The 24,685-nt window shown below is 44.9% G+C and overlaps 3 protein-coding genes across 3 annotated transcripts in view; all 3 read left to right on the plus strand.

The window, feature by feature from the left end:
- LOC134843697 (uncharacterized) overlaps nt 1-24,685 on the plus strand; it is a 340,267-nt gene that overhangs the window by 224,757 nt on the left and 90,825 nt on the right. The gene's annotated exons all lie outside the window — the stretch shown is intronic.
- Nucleotides 21,969-22,789, plus strand: LOC134844680 (histidine protein methyltransferase 1 homolog). The gene has a single exon (XM_063861491.1). It carries the CDS (start codon nt 21,994-21,996, stop codon nt 22,774-22,776), a length of 783 nt encoding a protein of 260 aa, XP_063717561.1. The 5' UTR covers nt 21,969-21,993; the 3' UTR covers nt 22,777-22,789.
- Nucleotides 22,865-23,891, plus strand: LOC134844488 (peroxisomal trans-2-enoyl-CoA reductase-like). The gene has a single exon (XM_063861191.1). It carries the CDS (start codon nt 22,867-22,869, stop codon nt 23,692-23,694), a length of 828 nt encoding a protein of 275 aa, XP_063717261.1. The 5' UTR covers nt 22,865-22,866; the 3' UTR covers nt 23,695-23,891.

The following is a 24,685-nucleotide window of genomic DNA, read 5'->3' on the forward strand; positions in this document are numbered from 1 at the left end:
CTTCGATGTCTCAACCACTTCCATCTTCGATTCTGGCCTTGATCGAGCGATCAGATGTTCACTCCGCGTCTTCAGTTTTCGTTCCTTACTCTTTCAGTCTCTTGTTGCAGTTTCTGCATTTTTCAAGTTCTGACTTGAGCCGGTCCCACGCGGCAGCCGCCTGCTGCAATTTTTCAACCCGCTCAGGTTCTGAACATAACTGGTCGAGGGTTGCCGTTGATTCTTGTAGCTTCGGGGTCTGCTCTGTCTCAGTCCTCAATAGGTCTCTCTCTAGGACGGCTTGGTTCCTTTCCCGAGTGGCTTGGTCCCGTTCGCTTTGGGTCTTTTGTTACTCCGTGGTGTTACTCAAGCCGGTATTTCTACTCAAGTCAAATCCTCTCAGACCCCTGTCGGTGCTCCATGACAACCATCTGATTGGCTTTGATTTGAGATTCCATTATCAGCACCATTTTCCTTGCTGACTCCTATATAGATGACTGTATAATTCATCAAGCCTGGGCTTCTGCAGTGCCGCGGGTATCGATTTCCAGAAACAATCGGCCATGATTGAAGATTCCAGAAGGCATGAACCCAATTACCACTCTAAAAAATGTCGAAAGAGAGTACCACTTAGAAATTGCCACATCAAATCACCACTCATTAACCTAAGTCATAAATTTTGTTGCGATGGAATTGTTGCGACAAAAAGTGTTCATTTTGATCCAGCTATTAAGTACAGCCAATTCTAAGGATATTAACACAGACTATTAAATTATAAATAGCACGTTGGCTTCAATGTATCATGGATCTCTAGCGTAGAAGTAGGGAAGGAGATCAGCAACAAAATGAGAGGTTTCGAACCTGGGCAGGGTCTGATGTTTTAAATGACTTTTTTCGTATACTAGCTGTGTGCCAGTCGGTCATATTTGGAAGTTTGACCTTGAGGAATACGAACTACGTAATTTTGGGAGCAAATTTAATTTTTCAAAGTTTCGAATTGAGCCTGTCATGCTCAACTTTCTCGCGAAAACTGAAAATCTCAGAAATAGAAGATCAGAACGACCAATTTACAATCGCGGGAAAGTATTTGAATAAAACAGCGGGAAATTGCTATTCTCAATTTCCAGAGATAAATCAAGCGCGAGTAGAGCTGTCTTATCCTGAAATAGGAGAACAAACGATTGCGAAACAAGAGCGTATTCATCCGAGCTGAACCAGAGTGAACCCTCAGTGGAAAGGTGGACAACTGGGGTGTCCCAATGGTTCAGACCAAAACTTCAATTCTTGAGTCAAAACTTATTTCCCTTGCTGAAGTTAATTAGTATCAAACTTCTCAAGTTATCATACTTAATTCTCAAGGGTTGGTAATTCTAACTTTTGGCCAGTAAGATTGGGTTTTTTGGGAAAAATTTTTACTAGAGCTCAAGTGGTGGTACAAGGTAAAGTGGTTCAAGGCAGTCTTGGGACAGGCAGTCTTGGGACAGGCAGTCTTGAGACAGGCAGTCTTTGGACAGGCAGTCTTGGGACAGAAAGTCTTGGGACAGGCAGTCTTGGGACAGGCAGTCTTGGGACAGGCAGTCTCGGGACAGGCAGTCTTGGGATAGGCAGTCTTGGGACAGGCAGTCTTGGGACAGGCAGTCTTGGGACAGGCAGTCTTGGGGCAGGCAGTCTTGGGACAGGCAGTATTGGGACAGGCAGTCTTGGAACAGGCAGTCTTGGGACAGGCAGTGACCAGTCGAGTGGGAAAGTGGTTCACAGGGACTTAGGTGGACCATTAGGAGAGTTGACTGGAACAGGTGACCAGTCATGTGGGAAAGTGGTGCTGGTGATCAGGTGCAGGACAAGTCAAGGAAACAACCAGCACGGAATCAGAGCAACAAGAGAGGATGGGGGTGTTCTCAAGTTGCTCAAACGGGTATCGTTAAAATCCACATTACATTATAGGAGATAAGTGTAAAATTGGATAAGCGGAACCCCACTGTTGTGAGGAACGTTTTTACTCAAGCAGGCCTGGAAACAGGTTCTACGGTTTTCTCTCGAGAGGTTTAGCAGCCGGCGCTTCAGGTAATTTTCGGCTTAAGAGGGGGACTAAAGAGGCGGGAGGTTAGAAGGGGGGCTGGTTAGGTTAGAGGTTGGTGGTTGTAAAGTGTAAAAAGGGGGGACACAGTAGAGTAACTAATTGATCGGCATCGTCGATTTAGTTACATTAGATTTTTACACGCGTTGATTATAAGAAGCGGATATCCAAATTTAACATCGAATTAAGGTAGGGACTCTGGTCGGATCGGGAGGGGGGAACGGACATAGACCGTTTTTGTGATACCCCATAAGATCGCCAGTAGGGGGGAGGAGAGCGCGTGGCGATCAGGTACCAGACATTTTTTTTGATGTTGTTCAGATAAAGGGTTGACACAAGTCACCTTTGAATTTTAGGTGGGTTTATTTCTTTGCATTTATCGATATATTTTTTTCTTCTCTGTTCAGATTTTGACGCTTTTGATAAAAAGTTTTTAATCGGTTTTTGACAAACAGGTGATCACGAGATACCTCGAACAAGTGGGGTTTCATCTTGCATCAAAATATTAAAAGAAATAAATACAAGGGGGTTGGTAATTCTAACTTTTGGCCAGTAAGATTGGGTTTTTTGGGAAAAATTTTACTAGAGCTCAAGTGGTGGTACAAGGTAAAGTGGTTCAAGGCAGTCTTGGGACAGGCAGTCTTGGGACAGGCAGTCTTGAGACAGGCAGTCTTTGGACAGGCAGTCTTGGGACAGAAAGTCTTGGGACAGGCAGTCTTGGGACAGGCAGTCTTGGGACAGGCAGTCTCGGGACAGGCAGTCTTGGGATAGGCAGTCTTGGGACAGGCAGTCTTGGGACAGGCAGTCTTGGGACAGGCAGTCTTGGGGCAGGCAGTCTTGGGACAGGCAGTATTGGGACAGGCAGTCTTGGAACAGGCAGTCTTGGGACAGGCAGTGACCAGTCGAGTGGGAAAGTGGTTCACAGGGACTTAGGTGGACCATTAGGAGAGTTGACTGGAACAGGTGACCAGTCATGTGGGAAAGTGGTGCTGGTGATCAGGTGCAGGACAAGTCAAGGAAACAACCAGCACGGAATCAGAGCAACAAGAGAGGATGGGGGTGTTCTCAAGTTGCTCAAACGGGTATCGTTAAAATCCACATTACATTATAGGAGATAAGTGTAAAATTGGATAAGCGGAACCCCACTGTTGTGAGGAACGTTTTTACTCAAGCAGGCCTGGAAACAGGTTCTACGGTTTTCTCTCGAGAGGTTTAGCAGCCGGCGCTTCAGGTAATTTTCGGCTTAAGAGGGGGACTAAAGAGGCGGGAGGTTAGAAGGGGGGCTGGTTAGGTTAGAGGTTGGTGGTTGTAAAGTGTAAAAAGGGGGGACACAGTAGAGTAACTAATTGATCGGCATCGTCGATTTAGTTACATTAGATTTTTACACGCGTTGATTATAAGAAGCGGATATCCAAATTTAACATCGAATTAAGGTAGGGACTCTGGTCGGATCGGGAGGGGGGAACGGACATAGACCGTTTTTGTGATACCCCATAAGATCGCCAGTAGGGGGGAGGAGAGCGCGTGGCGATCAGGTACCAGACATTTTTTTTGATGTTGTTCAGATAAAGGGTTGACACAAGTCACCTTTGAATTTTAGGTGGGTTTATTTCTTTGCATTTATCGATATATTTTTTTCTTCTCTGTTCAGATTTTGACGCTTTTGATAAAAAGTTTTTAATCGGTTTTTGACAAACAGGTGATCACGAGATACCTCGAACAAGTGGGGTTTCATCTTGCATCAAAATATTAAAAGAAATAAATACAAGGGGGTTGGTAATTCTAACTTTTGGCCAGTAAGATTGGGTTTTTTGGGAAAAATTTTACTAGAGCTCAAGTGGTGGTACAAGGTAAAGTGGTTTAAGGCAGTCTTGGGACAGGCAGTCTTGGGACAGGCAGTCTTGAGACAGGCAGTCTTTGGACAGGCAGTCTTGGGACAGAAAGTCTTGGGACAGGCAGTCTTGGGACAGGCAGTCTTGGGACAGGCAGTCTCGGGACAGGCAGTCTTGGGATAGGCAGTCTTGGGACAGGCAGTCTTGGGACAGGCAGTCTTGGGACAGGCAGTCTTGGGACAGGCAGTCTTGGGACAGGCAGTATTGGGACAGGCAGTCTTGGAACAGGCAGTCTTGGGACAGGCAGTCTTGGGACAGGCAGTCTTGGGACAGGCAGTCTTGGGACAGGCAGTATTGGGACAGGCAGTCTTGGAACAGGCAGTCTTGGGACAGGCAGTCTTGGGACAGGCAGTCTTGGGACAGGCAGTCTTGGGACAGGCAGTCTCGGGACAGGCAGTCTTGGGATAGGCAGTCTTGGGACAGGCAGTCTTGGGACAGGCAGTCTTGGGACAGGCAGTCTTGGGACAGGCAGTCTTGGGACAGGCAGTATTGGGACAGGCAGTCTTGGAACAGGCAGTCTTGGGACAGGCAGTCTTGGGACAGGCAGTCTTGGGACAGGCAGTCTTGGGACAGGCAGTCTTGGGACAGGCAGTATTGGGACAGGCAGTCTGGAACAGGCAGTCTTGGGACAGGCAGTCTTGGGACAGGCAGTCTTGGGACAGGCAGTCTTGGGACAGGCAGTCTTGGGACAGTACCGGGACAGTACCGGGAGGTCTTGGGACAGTACATAGAAGTGCTGGGACAGTACCGGGAGGTCTTGGGACGGTACAAAAGAGTGGTGTGACGGTACTAAAGGGTCTTAAGACAGGTCGAAATAACTAAATCAAAAGCGATAGGACTAGTCGGAACGTTAAATCGCGATAGATCCGATTCTGTTGGGATCACAAATTAATAAAATTTTTATAAATCTTAAAAGGGAATAGGAACGTTGTATTTTATTATTATATTTATTATCAGAAATCTTGTCCTTAGAATAGAATTTTGTAAATAGTAATATTGTAAATAGAAATAATTGTAAATAAAAATCATGAGACGGAGCAGAGTACCGATAGCTGAAAAAAGAGCTACGGAGTCAAAGACAAAACATAACTCGTCGCAACAAAAAGTGACAACGGTTGGCCCAAGAATAACAAGGAAGAACTTTTCAGTGAGTATGGTCAACACAAGAAGTTCAAAAGAGAATAAGACAAAAGAGGGCGCTGAGGGGAAAACACGGAACCCGCCATTGAGATTGATCTAAAAACACCAGACCAGACTGTTGATGAGGTGGAGAAGAAGACAACGGAGTCGACACCGATGCCGAATGCAGAGGAACAAAATCAAAAGTCGATGGAATTCTCACCGATAGACACTGGAATTTGGAACAAGACAACTTGAACGACGAGAGACAAGCCTGCACAGCGATACTCAGCAACTTAGAAGGCACGGCGTTAAAATGCGTAGTTGCAAAGAAGGAAGAGGAGCGCGACACTGCGGACAAAATCTTCGAGATATTGTTGAATCGATTCGGGTCAGGCATGAAGGGTCACCAAGCGATGATGCGATTTGAAAAGAGAAATCAAAGGGACGATGAATCAATTGATCGGTTCCTGGATGATCTTGAGAGCTTGAGACGAAGGAGTAATCCTGAGGAGTCAACAAACAGAAGGAACTTTAGCATCGCCTCAAAGTTCATTGATGGGGTGAAAAGTGACGACTTGAGAACAATGTTAGCAACGTACTATTCTCTGTCGAAAGGTAGCGCACCGACTCCAGAAGAGATGAGACAGAAGTTAAGCGAGTACATGCTAATGAAACCGAAGAAATACTCATATTCGGATAACAGGAACATGCAAGGGGGGAGTCAACCACAAAGGTTGTCATGGTATAAGCCTAGAGATGACATGGACAAATGTAGATCATGCGCAAACTGCGGGTCAGCTGATCATCACGTGGCGGATTGCACAACATGCAAACAGGGCATGAAGAGTCTGGGATATGCACCCGATCAGGAAGATATGAGCCAGATGGAAGAACACGAGTTCTATAGTGGCTTGATCATCAAGATAGGCGCGAGATATTTCTTCTGCAATCAAGAGGGGCACTTCAAGATGGACTGTCTTTTGTTTTGGGAGGCAGTCAAGAACCAGAGTCACCCCAAGCATAAGTCGGCTTTAGCGGCGGTGAAGAACCAGATAAACAGACAAACCGAATTTGAACCAAAAAAAAGGGAGCACCGAGTGCGGAACAGCCAACGAAGACGGTGAAAGCTGTAACGCAAGTCAACAGTGCAATAGAGGCCACGGCCAGGAATGCACTAGAGATAAAATTATGAGAGAGCGGCGGCAGAGGCTATTAACAAAGTGAAACAGGACCTAGCGATGAACGAAATAGAGCAACGATTGAAACAGGAGATCGAAAAGCAGAAGTTAAACGAGACGTTAGGTTGGTCAGTGCCAGAAGCCGTAGCAGGGTCGACAAAGAGTGGAAATTGCAACACTCTGAAAATGGTGATGGGAAAGCCATTCGGCATAACAAAGATCGGAGCCAGGATAATGTCAATAATCACTGTGGGCTGCCATGAAGTAACGAGGAACTTGAGCGAACCCAGCGACCAGACAATAATGCACATTGATGTGTACGCAGATTACTTGAGTGCGATAAGCCCACAGACGACTTCTAGAGCCTTGAGGGCGCTACTCACAAGAGGTGGCAGCAAGTCAGTCCGTGTTGAGAACAGATAAACAGAAGCTTATGGTCCGCATGAGATGATGCTAAATATAGATGGGATAAACATCTATACGAAACCATAATAACATGTGATGAAGATCTAGCGGGGCAGATCTACGTGGGCAAAGAAGAACTAAAAGTGAGATCGATTGGACACTGCGCCATGCTGGAAGAAGATGCAATGCACATCGAGAGGGAGGCAGACGTATCAGCACATGTGCTTGACATAAGTGGCAAGAAGACTCAGTTACGTGGGTTACTTGATACGGGGGTGGTCTTGAGTGTTATACCAATCGAGACTTGGGAATGAATGGGTTTCGACAAAGATGACTTGATAGACTCAAGAATACGGCTATCAGCTGCGAACAAAGGGTGCGCTGCGGGTACTAGGCAGAACACCAATAATAGCCCTAAATCTAGGGGAACGCAACCTGTGGATGAGCTTTCTTGTGGTCGAGAACCTAGACGAGTCTGGCCAGTTCATTTTAGGCAGAGACTTCATCAGGAACTTCGACGTAACGATTGATATGAACAAGGTCATGTTCAGGAATCGAAACCCGGATAGGAAGTACATTAAACCGGTAAATCTGATTTGGGTTAGGCTGAGGGCGAACGAAGCGGCAATTGTAGGCTTACGGATGAAAAATTATAATGAATTAAGTGATTGCAAGCAATTATGCATAGTCCCCAATCCAAACAGTCTAAATGCTGCTGTTTTAGGAAGATCCTTCTCGATAACCAAGAGCGGTCTCTGCGTCAGTGTCTTTTTGAATACTCTTGACATACCCATAACAATCCAGCGGGGAAGGAAGTTAGGATATGCCCCACCCGTGAAAACTCGATATGAAATGACTGAAAATGTAAAAGAGAATGAAGTACTTGAAAGTCCCAATCACAGGGACAAGATTTGTAACTTGAGACGATTGAATAAAATAAAAGGTTCATCAGGTCTTGTGAAGTCACTTAAGTCAGAGACAGATGATGGACTATCGAGTTGTTCAATTTTCCCAGAAAGACCAACACTAGAGGAAATGGAAATGGATAAACCAGTTTTACCTGAAATAGAGCATTTAAATGGTAAGGTAACGGATGAACAGCTCGAGGCCATCAAGGACGTACTAGAGCGGAACGAGGAAGTTTTTTCGAGACATAAGGCAGACATTGGATGTTGTTATTTTGTCGAACATGAAATAGAGCTTGAGGAGTCTGCGGTGCCGCACAGGGAGGGGGCGAGGCGCATGACCCCACACAAATCGGATGCGTGTAGGAAAGAGAAAGAGACATTACTAAAGTATGATATGATAGAACCATCCAAATCACCGTGGGCGTGTGGAGTAGTGATGGCCAAAAAGAAAGGCGACCAATTGAGGTTTTGTTGTGACTTTCGGTATCTGAACTCCGTCACGGTGAAGGATGCCTATCCCATACCTAGGATTGATGAGAGCCTCTCGAAGTTAGGTGATGCAAAATTTTTTACGACTCTTGATTTAGGTTCGGCTTTTTGGCAGGTCCCGTTGAGGAAGCGGGACAGGGACAAAACAGGGTTCGCCTGCGAGTTGGGGCTGTTTCAATGGAAACAGATGCCGTTTGGTCTTTGCAATGCCACGGCTACATTTCAACGGTTGATGGCACATGCATTGATAGGTGTGACAAAGAAGTATGGCAATCTGGTCATGTGCTACGTGGATGACGTGGTAATAGCGACGCCTACACTGGAAGATCACATCCAGCGACTGGACGAGGGGTTTGCATGCATGAAGAGGTCGGGGCTAAAGTGCAAACCATCAAAGTGCGAGATACTCAAGGATTCGAAAAAATACTTGGGGAGGATGGTGGACAGGCACGGCATCAGACCAGATCCAGATGCAGTAGAAGCAGTTCTAAAAGAATTCGACAAAAACGAAACACCAGTTGATGAGCTTCCTGGGTTTTGCGAACTATTACAGGGGTTTCATCAAGGGCTACGCGGATAAGGTATACCCGTAGCTACAATTAATGAGACACAAAGGCAAGAAGTTCACGTGGAACAACGCAGCTGAAGAATCCTTCCAGAGAATAAAGAAAGATTTGTTTGAGGCACCGGTGTTAGGGATGCCAACGGAGAAAGGGATGTACGTGCTGGATACGGATGCGTCGGTAGTCGCGATTTCTGGAATTCTCCATCAAGAACAGGAATGGAACGGGAAGACAGTCTTAAGACCAATAGCGTACGGGAGCAAAGTCATGAGTGATACGGAAATGAAGTACGGGGCGCCGAAAGCGGAGATGTTCGCGGTAGTTACCTTTGTCGAGAAATATAGAGCATACCTAGGCAGTGAGCCATTCAAACTGCGAGTCGACAACAGGGCACTCAGCTAGCTGAAGATGTACTCAATGGACCAGAGCTACATTGGGAGGTGAATAATTCGCCTGGACGGGTACAACATGATAATTGAGCACAGAACAAGAGACAAACATCAAAATGCCGATAGCTTGAGTAAGAAGACGGAGTTCTACGAGAGACAGGAACAGAGGGAGGCGAATAGGCCAGAAATAAAAGAGGGCTTCTCCTTCATGGATAAGGAAACGTATGATAGTCTTCCACTCACGAGATGGCTCGACAAGTCAGGCAAACCGATAGAAGATCAACCCGAATTACCAAAAGAGCCTCCAGAGAAAACAACCTTGAACAAGACCCGAGGGATGCCGATAGGGATAATGCTCAAGTCAAAAATTGTGAGGGAGACGCTTAAGGCGAAAGGCTATGATCTCAACCAGGTAGAAACGGGAGAAGCACAGATAGATGAGGACTTGATGAGATTACTCGAGAAACTGGCAGATGATAAACCCGTGATCGAAGGAAAGGGTAAGGAGGAACCGGAAGTCACGATACTGCGAAGGAGTGAGACAGTTGGCGGCGAAAACTTCTTAGAAGAGAGTAATCCTGATGGGAAAGAAGTCGTGCAGTCACTGGTTGACAAAATCCCTGAAGACATACTTGAGTGGACTCGGGTTAGGAAAAAGAAAGTGGCGTTTAAGGAGGAAGCTGAACACCTTGGAAAAGGTAAAGAGTCCGGGGATTGGCCCACAGAGGAAGGAGATGCTGGAGAAGAAAAATTGTCCGGGGAGTTTGAAGAAAGGGATGAAGATTCAGAGAGTAGCAACCAGGACCAAGATAGTCTGTGCTTGATACTGGCGGAAGAGAAGATGAGACACCGCGACAGGGAGCTGCAGACGGATCCCTCATCAGGAACATATAACTTGGATCAGCAAGAAGTGCGAGGAGGCGAAGAACTTGAGAAATATGCGGTATCGCGAAACCGTTCAGGGAACTATCATGCAACTCGAATGTCAGAACAAATCTGGTGCCAGAAGACGATAGAAAAATCATGAAAAGGATAGTATGCGTAAAGCTGAAAGATGACATCCACAACCCTGGGGAAATGAATGGTCAGATAATGGCACTAAAGGAACATGTCAAGGCGAGATATAGGCTGTCGGATCTAATAAGGGCCTTAAAGAATGACAAGATGACAAGTAACCTCTCCAAATGGATCCGAACGGGGTCCAAAGAGAAGGGGGACCTGGAAGAAGACAGCTACAAGATTTTGAGCCAGTTCTACAAAGAACGAAAAGATTTACTCTATCACACAGCTGATGGGGTGGTAGCGTGCAAGAGAAAGAATGAGGAGAAGATATTACACCAGCATAACCTCATCATATTGCCACAGTTGTATCAGACCGAAGTGTTATTCAGATCGCACGATCTAATGGGGCACCAGGGGATAGACAAGGTGCAACAGAGAATACTTCACAGGTTTGATTGGCCAGGATTAAGGAAAGCTTGCGAGAGATGGGTAAATGCATGCCTGGCATGCCTGCATGTGAAAGACCAAAGGAAGATGAAATTCCCACTCAAGTCCGTTGAGAGCTCGGAATTCAACGAAGTCGTGCAATTAGACCACCAAAAGATCTGTATGACAGAGTCGGGATATAACCAGATACTAGTCATAATAGATCATTTCACAAAGCTGGCAGAAGCGGTGCCGTGTCAGACAGCGTCGGCAGAGGAGACTTGTGACCACCTGATAACACATTGGATATCACGGTATGGCTGTCCCATGACATTTCAGTCGGACAACGGCAAAGCCTTCGTGGGGGACCTGACGAAAGAATTGAAGAAGAGGTCTCACATAGCTCAAGCGCACTCAACGACCTACCAACCCCCTGACCATCGGGTTAGTAGAGAGGCAGAATAGAACATTGGTGAACATGCTGAGGGTATACTGCTCAAGGTACATGACAGATTGGGATAAATATCTGCCGCAGGTGGTAGGGGCGTACAACAGTAAGCAACACTCAACAACAGGCATCAGTCCCTTCATGATGTTGACGAGCAAGGAAAGAGCAATGCCTCTAACATTATTTTACCCGGAGTAGGAAGGGAAAAAGTCGTCACCTCAAGTTTATGTGAAAGAAGCGGTCAAAAGACAGCAGGAATTGAACGAGCTCTGCAGGAGGAACACAGCGCAAGCGCAAATGAGACAGCGGAAGAAATACGATGAGAAAATACTGCAAGCGAAACCATATGCAGTAGATCAATACGTCTGGGTCTTCCAGAATGTTATACCTCCCAAAGGTACAAAGAAACTACTCAAAAAATGGAGAGGACCGTTCATGATAACGGAAGTGCACCAGCAAGGACGGTTTTACCGCTTGAGTACGGGGCGTGCAGCGCATTATGAAATTTTGAAACCTCATGTCCCATCCCCAGAAGACTGGTGCGTACCGCAGAATATGGAGGGACTCGAGTATCTATTGGTGGAACCAGCTTGCTAGGTGAACGAGAAAGGCACCAGAGAGAAAAATGATGGGAACGAGGACTTGAGTTTGGATGATAATGAAAAGATAGAAGCGGACTCAGAGGTGGAATCTTTTGTGGAAGAAGACTGGAACGACCCGGAGCAGGACGAGGTGCCAAAGTGGACGGAACCAGACTTGCCGATAACGGCAGGAACCAGGAGTGGTAATCGTAAACGGACAGGCATGAGGTACAATAGGTACGGGGATGACTTCTTGATTGACAAGATACGGCCTGATGAATTGGGCGACGAGTTACTGAGTGTGGGCGATTTGGTGGTAGACGATGAATGGCAAATCATCAACGACGGCGAACACTACCAGAAGGAAGACTACTCCACACCAGAACAAGAAACTCATCTGGAGCAGAGCGAGATAGAGAGGAGAGAGAACACAAACTTGAGAATACTAGAGTGGATGCGTGATGTCAAGAGCAAAGGAGATGATGGGCAAAGTATCCAGCAGATCGACGTGTCAGCGAAACAACACGTGAAAACGGAAGATCCCCTCTTCGGTTGGACGGCAACCGAAAGGCCGCTCGAAATGCCGCCAGATAATTTAGACCCAGCATCATCGACGGGGACGTTGATAAATATTTTTTTCTCCGGGGAGTGGGGGTGGGACTTACCCACGCCAAAAATTTGATGATAAAGAAACTCAGGGAAGTAAGGGAGACCAACGGGCTAGAACTGGGCGAGGAAGAGGCCGAGCCTACCATAGGACGAAATTTCAAAACGAAATTTGAATTTCCAAATGAATACTCGGAGAACATCCTGATAACGGACAGCGACTTCATTTTGTCAGACAAGACTAGCGCGATCTGCATAACGGCGGATATGAGCTTCAAATCGAGACTGGAGGCCGACTTCAAGAGAGAATATCAGAACGTGGAGTTTCTATTCAGACAGAGACCGGGGCTGGGAGGAATGGCTGCGCTTCCCCCATCAGTGGCACAAGTCCCAGGCAAATACCTGTGCTTTCTAGTGACGAGGGTCAATGAAAGGAATACAATAGATCTTGAGCACGTGATGTTAGCACTAACGAGGCTGAGAGATTTCATGATTGAAAGAGGGATAGTGGAGGTCTCGATGCCCGTTTATGACCCAAACAGGGGCAAGTTGAGCCCAAGGGAGTTATATGCCCTCCTACACGTGGTCTTCGCAAAAACGGAGATAATGGTACACCTACACAAGAAATACTACTTGATTATCGCCTGAGCTACGGGTGGACAACGGAGGTCTTGAGTTGGGAGTACATGGGGATCTTGAGTAAGGGTACTTGGGGACCTCGGAGCAGGTAGATGGATTTTAACGTAAATGGCATGACAATTATAATTTAAAGAGTGACGGTGCTAAAACATTACATGAATCTGCATGCTCTTAAAAATCTTCCAAATGAAATATTTTAGTAAAACAAATTGAGGGATAAGGTTTTAACTACATTAATGGGGGGGTTTAGTTTAGGAACATAACACCTTAGTCTGAAAATCGGATTTTACTTTCAGATTGATTTGATTAAATCGAATTGACGACCCAAACACACTCATTGGAAAGAGAATAGAAGGTCTTGAACAAGGTTCACGATCATCAACATTCGGAAGAAATATTTCTCAATTGGTACGGTAACTCTCAAGTTGGTAAGGTAATTCTCAAGTTGGTTAGGTAATTCTCAAGTTGGTTAGTGCGCGAGATAATCTAGGAATTGTAAAAATGGCAGATCGATTTTGGAAATCTATGCCTGCGGCGCTAAAGAGGCCTACGCTCGATGAGTTGTACAGACGCTTGAGGGACCTGGACTACACCCAAGTGGATGAGAGGGTAGCAGTGATGTTGAACGCCATCCTGCATTAGAGGAGCAAGGTGAGTGCAGGGAGTCCGCGACCGAAGCTGTCTTGATGGTCGGCTACACCACAGAAGGCATATCCAATCAGGAACAGACCAGGTGGCTATCCTGGAATGTGGATGGAGGGGTGAGAGGATTCGACTTGGCGAGGAATCCTGGCTTAAGCAACAACACTGAGTACGGCGCGGGAGAATTCCCATTGCCGACCAGACCGTCAGCAAGATCCGCGAGAGCCCAGCAAACGGAAGAGACGTATACTGACCTCAGCAACTTGAAGAGGGAACTTGAGAGGGTGCAGAGGGAGAAGAACTAAGCAAATCTTGACCGGGATAGCGCGAAGCTCGAGAGAAATCAGGCGAATCTGGAGAGGGACCAGGCGATCCTTGAAAGGGACCAGGCGCGTCGTGACCTTGATATGTTGAGAGCAGAACACCAGCAAGAACAGAGGGTGCGAGAGAACGCGGCAAGTTGCGAGCAGTTGAAGTCGGAACTTGAAATGATCCAGCGGCGACAACGAGAGCTCGACCAGCAAAAGGAGAAGGAAACCAGAACAACGGAGCGAGCTGTTGCAAGCTCAAGGCCGGAGTCGCGTATGGAGGTGGACGAGGCTCCCAGGTCGAAGGGACGATTCAACTTAGACCGCTCGGCTCAAGAACACATAAACGAGGGGCTGGAAGTATGGATACCAACTGAATCAGCATCCTCCCTGCGTGGTTCGGAGACGCAACCGATACGACCATTGATGGACGTGGCACTGCCGGGATACACCCCGAGACCCCGATCTCAACCCCGAGCAGCAGCCAGGTGAGCGGGAGCTCGTCGCGTCTTAAGGAGATACATGAGAGGCTACAGCTAAGAAGTCGTGAAAGTCCAGCTAGAGCGGAGGTACCCCCGACTTGGAGAGAGCAATCGGTCAGGAGCGTGGTGATCGCAAGCTACAAGAAAAACACGGAGGGAAGATACCACAGGAACAACCGCATGGTTTGGAACGCGGCGCAGCGGGTGAGAAGGGATTGTTTTCATGACGCGTCTTGGGCTGAATACTTCACACAGTCACGAATACCGGAGGGTGCAGTTCACCTGATTGTAGGGGACAGCTTGGTACGGGTGCTGACCCGAATCCAGTCGCACTGGCAGAGTGGAATCTTGAGTTTCTCTGGAGCCGCAACGCCGCAGATGTTGGCATCACTCGAGATGGTAGGGATGGAGAAAATGTACACCGTGACTTTGATGATGGGGACCAATGATGTGTCCAGAGGGAAATTAAGGAAATTCATGAGGCTACATGTCTGGATGAGAAGGCCTGGCGGAATTTCTTGAGTGAATTTAATCAGGAGACGAAGAGCGAGACCACGCTAGATAACTTCAAGGAAGAACTGTGGAACACGGTGGTCAAGTTCGAAGAACCGGTGTTGATGGGCACCGGACTGTATGAGAAAGCAAGAAAGGAGTTGCTGAGCAAGATGGCCAAGTTGAAGGAGACGCGACAGAAGACCAAAGATGATGAATGTAAAGACGGCTCTACTCTGAAGAAAAAGACTGATGATAAAATGATTAAAGTTAAAGGGGAGGATAAGATTAAGACTAGTAATATGATTATAAGTAATAATATCCCTAAGGCTCGAGCAGGGGGGAGGCAAGTGTTGGAAGGGTCGGACCGGGACGGTGAGATCGAATCCGTGATGATAGTGACGACACCCCCAAGCAAAGGTATGAAGTCTCGAAAGAGGAAGCGGGAAATGGAGGAGTTGAGCAGCCCGTCGGTGGATGCTGTCTCGGAGAAGAACTTGAGGGAGACTGCCTCCATGATCTTGGCGCGGTGGAAGACGACAGCCTACAAGGGTAGCTTCGAACCAAGGAGGCTAGCCGAAATAGTGAAAGAGATAGAGGTCTCGTCAAGTCTGGCAACGGATGAAGACTTCAAACCTCAGAAGACAGGCTCGAAAAAGGGATCGACGAATGGACAAACCTGGGAAGTGCATATGGGCAGAGAATGGATCACGAGCGAACATCAAGCAATTGGCAAACAAGTGTCCAACGACCCCCTTGAGAAGAATGCGACAAGGAATACGGCTCGACCTTGGTGGGTGGCCCTAGAGACGATGAAGGAATTGGAGGACTGTCTGAAGAAGCTTGATCAAGGGGTGTCCCGCAAGCGTCGCAATTGGACTACTCAACAGAAAGCCGAAGTCAACAAGTTGGAACTGGGAAGTCAGCTAAAGAGAACTTGGCTGAGCCTGTTGCGGGATTATTTTGAGGAGGCGATGAGAACACCTTCATCAGCATTGCCTCTGATGGCGAATCCCTTCGTCAGAACCGCGGGACAACTGATGTTCGCGTGGAGCCTAGTGGGAACAGAATTGGAGGTCTTGACTTCATGTGACAAATTGAAGTTGGGCAAAAAAAAAGCTAGAAATCTATCAGATGCTGGTACAACACGTCGCGAAAGACAACTCCGGTCTGAGTCTGGCGAGAAGAAAAGATGCCACTTGTTTCTTGAGGTAGATAATGTCCGTAATGACCAATAGCACCGTCCAAGCGTGTCATCAGAAGGCCATGGGGAGCAAAACCATGGAGAGAAGAGTTGCAAGAAATTTGAAGAGGGGCATGATGTGCATCGCAACTTAGTCTTGGTTGAGGTTTACGCGAGGCCCAATAAAAAGGGAGAGTATCAAAACGTGTCTGGAGTTATGGGAATAGCGTACAATCCTTTTTTGAATTCAGAAGCCGCGAACGCTTACAGGAATCACGAGGTGGCGGAGCTCTTGAAATTTTGGACGGAGAAGATAACCGTAATCGATTCAATGGAAAGGGAGAAACCGAGCTAGGCCTGCTACTTGAGGCGACACCAAGGGTGATAAGCGTGCCACGCTCGAGCAAAAGAGTAGAATTGAGGATGGGAAATGGAAATGGCATGATGACTACGAATTTGGGAACGGTTTGGAAATTGCTGACACCTTCCTGGTGTCCACATCCCCATGCGAGCTTGATTGAAGAAGTCACGCAACGAGTGAGGTTAACACCAACAAAAGATGAGGATCTGGGAACGTTTGACATGATACACAAATTGATCCTACCACAGAAGAAAGAGTCGGGCGAAGCAACGAGTAAGCTGGGATCAGTAAAGAAGTTGGAACCTGGTAGCTGTCTTGACTTGACGTGCGGAGGCGGAGGGCACACCTGTGATGGACGATCATGTGTCAGAATACAATCTTTTCAGGGAGAAGACCTAGTCACTTGGTTTGGTGACATAACAGAAAGAGAGAAGAGCGAGGTGCAGATAATGGCTGAGTGCTATACGAACACTACAGTGAAAATGGCAACGGCGCTGGGGTTCTTCTCTAGAATGTGTAGTTTGCAATCACTGGAGATGCTGGAGTCTGAACACCATTTGGTGACGGCGTTGAGCGTGGAGTCGTGGCCAGGGGCGTTGCAAACCACCCAGAAACATATCAGAGGATGGAAAATTGGTCTGGAGGCGGAGATGGGATTTCCAGTGAGTTAAGTTTATGGCCTGACTGTAAATGCAAAGTCTTTGGTGGAATCAGTAATGGCCAACGTATGTGGGAGCCATTATCCATTGCACATGGCAATGGTGGAGGTATCCAGCCAAAGGATACTAGTGGATAAGGCCTTCTCGGTACCCGAGTGCGTACGGCTGGCTCGGATGTCGCATCATTTACACAGACTGTTGAGGAAGATCCTGGGATCGGTATCAAGGGCACAAAGAGATGACTTGAGTGAGATCTGGGGAGAAGAACTCTTGAGCTTAGGAGAAGAAAACATAAGTGATTTTGGGAGACAGAATGCCATCGGGAAGCCGATGAGTAGTGTCCCAGCGCCGGAGGAAAATGATATAACGCACAAGAAAATGATAGAACTGGAGCCTCTGCTGGAAGCCTCGGGAGAATGCAATCTCCGAAACATAGAAATTACACATGGGGAATGCCCATGCCATTGCTTGGCATAGACAGGAGCATTGAAACCATTGTTTAGTGTGGGATGTAGAAAAAATTCGGACAATCGGGTTACCCGATCATCAGCAGAAGGTGACCATCTTGGTAGTAAGTACGATATTGGTGTTACGATGGATAGAAGAAAATGTAACGAAGTATAGGGAGTCGAAGACATCTACGCCGGAATCGATACACGCTATAGACTACAGCAGGAGACTTGAGTTAAATGAGACTGTATGCAAGGTATCCGCCATGCCAATGGATGTCAGGCACGTATGGAGCCGCATAACGTTCTTTCCGTGGTTCCGAGCGACGTTGACATCTTGGTTGTACATAGCGACGAAGGATCACATGAAGAAATACCAAAAGGAATATCGACAGTTCCTGGCGGAGATAGGTCCGGAAGCCTTCAAGAGACCTCTGCTGACCCATCGAAACGCGATCACAACAGGTTGGAAAAGAGTTGGTAGGGTGTCTAGAGATAATACCAAAGCAAGAGAGTCGATACTGGAGGAAGACTTGGCGAAGAACTGGAATCGAATACGAAGGGTCTACCGAATCAGGCAACGAGGTTGCAGGAGCAGAAGGAGTGGATGCGATCCTTCGAACAATTGAAAGCATGGGAAGAAATTGTGATCAGCTCCGATGATGAGGAAGCGCTACAAAGGCAGATCACGGTGTCAAATTCATCAGGTCCTAGCACTTCGGAGGCTAGGAATACGAAATGAGCAGGGAGCTCAATGTGGGTTTCATGAGTCTTGAGAGGGAAAGGAAGGGGCTCGAGTGTAAACTCGGATGAAATGCGAGGTCACGAAAAGAAATTTTAACGAAACAAAGTATTGTTATTAATATGCTATAGTTATTATATAAATCAAAATGTTGCATGACTATTTCCTGATTGAATAGGACAAAAGAAATTTTAATCACAAGCTTCAAAAGCGTATATTTAAGGTGCAGGTATATGAAAATTTTTATTGATGTTTAGCGATAGTGTGACAATTTTACATGGTTGTGAATTTTGGGGTGTAGATAAAATTAAGTCTACAGCAAACTTCTGTAAATGACCACTGGCACTGTATCTTGAGCAACACTCTGTATTCTGGGGACTCACTGGCAGACGGCAACACGCTATGAGGACATCGATCTTGAGTCCGGGGAGTATGTGCCAGTCAGTCATATTTGGAAGTTTGACCTTGAGGAATACGAACTACGTAATTTTGGCAGGAAATTTGATTTTTCATAATTTCGAATTGAGCCTGTCATGCTCAACTTTCTCGCGAAAACTGAAAATCTCAGAAATAGAAGATCAGAATGACCAATTTACAATCGCGGGAAATTACTTGATTAAAACAGCGGAAATTGCTATTCTCAATTTCCAGAGATAAATCAAGCGCGAGTAGAGCTGTCTTATCCTGAAATAGGAGAAGAAACGATTGCGAAAGAAGAGCGTATTCATCCGAGCTGAACCAGAGTGAACCCTCAGTGGAAAGGTGGACAACTGGGGTGTCCCAAGGGTTCAGACCAAAACTTCAATTCTTGAGTCAAAACTTATTTACCTTGCTGAAATTAATTAGTATCAAACTTCTCAAGTTATCATACTTAATTCTCAAGTTGCCTATTGATTTAGTAAGTGCCCAATTTAATTTTTCTTGAGTGGGTTTTATGATCGTTATAATCATAATAACAGAGGATTTAGGACTAATCCAAGGGTTCGCATAAAACCCAGTGATTGGGAGGTTCAACGTTCGTGTTTCAGTTGATAAAGTTTAGTTTCTTCAAATCTCTACAGTTGTTGCAGCCACATAATATCCGCCAAGTGCATGAATCTGATTCGTTGCAGCGGGTTTTGAAGAACTTCGTATAAATTTTCAGCAGTTTAATTTTGCATCCTGGATCAAAAATTATGTCAAATTTGAAGTAATCGTTAAAAAGGTTGGCCAGACGGCAAGCTCGAAACCAGTAATCGGATTCACACTTCTTCAGACGTATTTGTTGGCAGGCAAAATTTCGTGTTGCTTGTGTTCTTCGAGTGATGGTTACTTGACTACGCCAGTCTATGTAAACTTTTCCGGTTAGTAGTTTGGCAAACAAGAGAATAACATGAAGTTCTTGATATAAGGAGATTGGAAGGATATCGAGTTTCACGAGTTTATCCTTATAGGAAATGTGGTTTGTGATGAAGATCCATGATACTGCTTTTCGCTGGATACTTTCAAGAGTACCTAAGTCGCCTTTTGATGGTTTCCAAAGGGCTGATCCGTAGTTTAAAATTGGCACAACATAACAGATATATGCGTTCTTTCTGGTCCAAAACCTCGCTTTTGAAAGATTCCGCGTTAGGATGAAGAGAGCGTTCAAGGCTTTTTCGGTCCTTTTCTTTGCATGCAGAGTCCACGAGAGTGTGTCATTTACGAGAATTCCCAGATTTTTCGAACATTCAGTTGTTTCAAATTCATGGTTTGGCAGTGCAATAGGAGCTGTACCTTTAATGCAGAGCACTTTACTTTTTCCTAAGTTCATTGACATGAAATTTTCGTCACACCACTGCCACAGTTTTCTAACGTCTATATTCAGTAGTGTTAAACGGTTGTCGCCTACAATTTTGTAGTCATCAGCATAACCGAACGATTTGGACATGACACATCATGGAAGATCGTTTATGAAAACCAAGAAGAAGAGCGGTCCGAGGATGGAGCCTTGTGGTACGCCACTGAATAATTCTAATTCATCTGAAACAGTGTCATTTAGTCTCACAGTTTGCTTCCGTTTATAGAGGTAGCTTCTTAACAGATTCAAACAGTTTCCACCAATCCCCAGAGCAGCCAACTTTTGTATGAGAAGCTCATGCGTGACTTTGTCAAACGCTTTCTCGAAGTCTATATAAAAGATATTCAGTTAGGAGCAGTTTTCAGACTCTAAGCAGCTATAGATTTCAGGCAGATATTCTATAAGGTTCGTCATAGTTGACCGTTTGGGTCTGAAACCATGTTGGTCTGATGCCAGAGTTGGGTAAACAATTGGAGTCAGCTTCTCGAAAATCAGTTTCTCTAGCAGTTTTGAAACTGTTGAAAGCAGGCTGATAGGCCTGTAATTACTCACATCTTGTTTATCTCCGTCTTTGAGTATTGATGCAATTTCACTGACTTTCCATTTTTCCGGAAATCGGGCTTTATTTGCGATGAGGTTAAACAGTAAGTGCAGTGATTTTGGCAGTGACTTGGAGAGACTCTTCAGAAGTAAGTTCCCGATCTTATCCGGTCCCTTGGCTTTATTTACGTCCAGTAGTTGCAGAGCGTTTTCTATTTCATCGGTCGTAAAGTGAATCTGATTTAGTAGGGTGCTATTTTGTTCGCCTATTTTCGTATAGTAGGTGTTTTGAGTGAACACTGATTGAAAGTATTCGTTGAATAATATTACTTTTTCAATATCTGTATTGGCAGTTCTTTGATCCAAAAAAATTTCGGAAGGGATAGTGTTTGACTTGGTGGTCGACTTTAAGTATCTCTGTATGGCGCTCAATTTGCCTTCCTTGAAGAGCGTCATCTCATGTAGATGCTGGTCATTTTGAAGCGACAGGGTGAGCTCAGTTTGTAGACATTCGATTTTGATTTTGTTTGACGGCGTGGGCTGCCGTTGTTGTTTTAATTGAAGTGTATTTAACTTCTTGATGAGGTTTGAAGAGTTGCCACCTACCGATGGAGCCAGTTGGGACCTATGTTTCGTAGTTAGTGAAAGAAGATCCTTTAAAATTTCGTGTAGCCACTTAAACCAAAGTTCAACCATCAAGTCCACGTTGCTCATGCAGTATGGTCGGAAGGGATGTTGGAGAATGAACTCATTAATTTCTTTCCAGTTAGCTTTCTTTTATGCAAATATACCGAAGTCTAGCTTTTGTTTGGGAGACGGTGAAGAGATATGTACAGGTCGGATGTCAAACGAGACTTTAGCTTGATAAGGTTTGTGGTAAGAATTGAAGAGACTTCTCAGATGGTTATCAATGACTATGCTTGTCACATACTGGGGTTTATTGCATAAGAGAACATCCAGTGACCTTCCGTCCCAAAGTTCCACTGTCTAATAAAAAGTAACTGTGCCGATTGTTCCGACCCTGTTTTTAACGGCGTTCGTGTATTTTGGGTATGTTGAGACCTAAGTATGGGGACGTTCTTATTTTCTAGAGTGGGGGGGGGGGGTATTTTGGTAGTGGCCTTTAAGCTGTAACGGGTTTTTAGTCTCATGTCGCAAGCGAACCGAATTGGCCCCGACCGTTCGAGGTAGAAAAACACAAGAGATAGTGTCCCTGACTCTTGAGCCAATAGTCATAGGGCCTATTTTTCTTGAACCTCATGTGTGACCGAAGTAGACGACTGTTACACTAAGATGCGTCCGCTCTAGTAAATTTCTTTTTTTTTCAAATTGACTGGTACTGCTAATGCGTCATAATTGGCTTGCGTTCTTTAACAATTATGTAGACTCATAATTGGCTTGCGTCACTTAAGAAATTTTGTAGACTCCAAGTTTTAATCATTCAGTTTTTCTCAGTAGCGTTATCGGTCATGTTTTGCTTGTGTATGCGAAGTGCAACTTCGCCTCTGTGTTAAAATTATATTCCTAGCTGGCATGTTTTCCTCAAAATGTAATTTTTCCAGACAAACTAAATCAAATATATGACTAAAGTTCTAGTGGTTATTTCAGTGAAATGTTCAAATTCAATTTCGAAAACTCCGAAAGTGAATGCAATTGGAATGCCAAAAAACCGGAGAAATCCACTTGCATGGTTCCTCTGATTGTTCATACACCTCACATGCACTCCAAAATAGAAAATGATGATGTCTCAAGTCTGAAGTTAAAGGAGGGACAAGAAATGTTTTTCTTCAAAAATAAGGATTGCAATGACTACAAGTTCAGTTTGCTGCCCAATGTTTATGAAGGTGGCTGCGAGCTTTGGGAGAGCACAGTAGATCTGCTTAATTTTCTATCGAGGAACAGAAAACTCATGGAAAACCAGACAGTACTTGATCTAGGGTGTGGCTCAGGCTTATTGGGAATTTTTGCACTTCAAATGGGTGCTGAAAAAGTGATTTTTCAAGATTTTAATGCTAAAGTTATAGAAAATTATTTGTTTAAAAACATCAAAATGAACTTCAGTCTAGATTTTGCCCAAAAGTTTGAAAGATGTAAGTTTGTGAGTGGCGATTGGAATGATGCAAACCTGGTTCATCAGCTATGTAAGCCAACTATCATCCTGAGCAGTGAAACATTGTACGATATCTCTAGCTACGACGCTTTGATCTGTTTGTTTGAAAAAATTCTTGCTCTTGGGGGCAAAGTATTTTTAGCATCTAAATTATATTATTTTGGCGTTGGTGGCTCCGTTGATGCTTTTATCGAGCGTTCGTCTAGTATTTTTTCATCTGAAATAATTTATACAGTAAGTGATTGTGGAGTTGGTAGAAGAATTCTTTTGTTGCAACGTAAATAGTATTCTCAATTCATATTTTTAGAGTCAAATTATAAAACAAATTCTCGCTCATCGCTAACAGTTAACATGATTAAGAGTTTTCAGATAACTATGAGAAATATCCTCGAGGTTTTTAACAGTAATATGCTGCAAGGCTTCCATGCTCTGGTGACCGGAGGAGCTGGAGGGATCGGCAGACAAGTTGCTATTGATTTGATTAAGTTGGGCTGCAAAGTTTCGATTACTTCCCGAAAAGAATCCAAACTTGACAATGCTGTTGAATACATCAGGCAACATGCATCTAAGGATTTGCTACGAGGTTCTCTCGGAAACGTTAAAAGTGAATCTGACGTGAAAAACATAGTCAAATCTTCACGTGATCATTTTGGACCAATCAATATTCTTATTAATTTAGCCGGAGGACAGTTTCTGTCAAAAGCGGAGAAGATACCCTTAAAAGCCTGGAAAGCAGTTGTTGACTCTAATTTAACGGGATCTTTTTTAATGAGTCAAAACGTGTTTTTGGCCGACATGAGGGGTTGTGGAGGAAACATTATAAACGTTACTTCAGCTGATATGTCCACAGGGACCATTCCTGCAATGAGTCATTCGTCCGCGTCAAGGGCAGGTGTAGAAAACTTAACAAAAAGCTTAGCGCTAGAGTGGGCAAAATACAAAGTTCGAGTTAACTGTGTAGCCCCTGGGCTTATTTATACGGATTTAGCCGAGTCGAATTATAGAGTCCCAGTGTTCGAGAAATTCAAAGACAGTGTACCGATTGGTGCTTATGGTCGTCCAGAGGATGTTTCTGGAATAATATGTTTTCTCTGCTCTCCTGCAGCTGCGTTTTTTACCGGAGAAACTATTAGAGTTGACGGTGGATCAAGTATATACACTAGCTTATGGAGAGATTCCACGGATATATTTTCCAAGCTATAGATTTGCTGATCAATACCTATGGAGTTTGTTTTAATTTTAGGAGATCGAATTTTCTAGTTAAGAAGTAACCCCTCTTGAAAAGTGAGAAGGAACCACGTGTTTTTTCTCTCCCCAATTCGGGCAATCTCAAAGAAAGCTTTCAGGGGACTGAGTGTGGTATCAAATTCAAGCCTTTTAAGCCGTGGTTTGGGTTCCGAAAAAAATTGTCTCATTGTAGATAAAAACTGGTCTATATTCTTTCGTTTTCCAATTTAAATCAGACAGGAATTTGATTAGAGGACGACCTCGAAATCTGATTATACTAAATTTTTGTTTCCGCAGATAGCGCGAAGCTCTAGTTAGCCTATCTTTTTAAAGCTAATTTCCTCTAACGCTAGCCAAGAAAACGCTTGATTTTTGCCCCACATTGTGATGCTTGAAGTACCGCATCTGAATACTGTGTACTTTTTGAATGGTATACGGTTGCCCTTTATTATCTTCGTGGTTTTACTTGTCTCTGTTTAAAAGAGTTTCAATTTGTTGAACAGATGGTTCTCCGTGTGACAAAACTATGATTGGAAGTGTTGTTTTTTCAGGTATGATTGATAATGGAAACCGAGGTAACCGCAGTTTTACGGGACATAAATCAGCTCCATTTAGATGTGCAATCGCAGCTTCAACAAATCAGAGCAGAAGTGAGTTCTAAAATTGACCTTGAAGAAGTGAACTTCGAACTGCGGCAATGTTTTCAACAGTATGAATCAAAACTGAGCGAGTTGCGCATTTTTGCAGAAGAATTGGACGAAAAAAAGAAACGCGATGAGCTGAATCAAGATTACCTTTCTTACAAGAGCCAACTAACGACTTTAAGAACAGCTCTGAGAAAGGCGAACGTGCAATGTCACCAACGGATAGACAACGAGACAAGAGAAGCTCTATTGTCCGGTTCAAATTTGTCTGGTCTAGAAAAGAGTAATAAAAATAGAATATCAATGCAGAGGCAAAGTAGAGA

This window comes from Symsagittifera roscoffensis, chromosome 4, assembly GCF_963678635.1.
Source record: "Symsagittifera roscoffensis chromosome 4, txSymRosc1.1, whole genome shotgun sequence".
Taxonomy (NCBI): Eukaryota; Metazoa; Xenacoelomorpha; order Acoela; family Convolutidae; genus Symsagittifera; species Symsagittifera roscoffensis.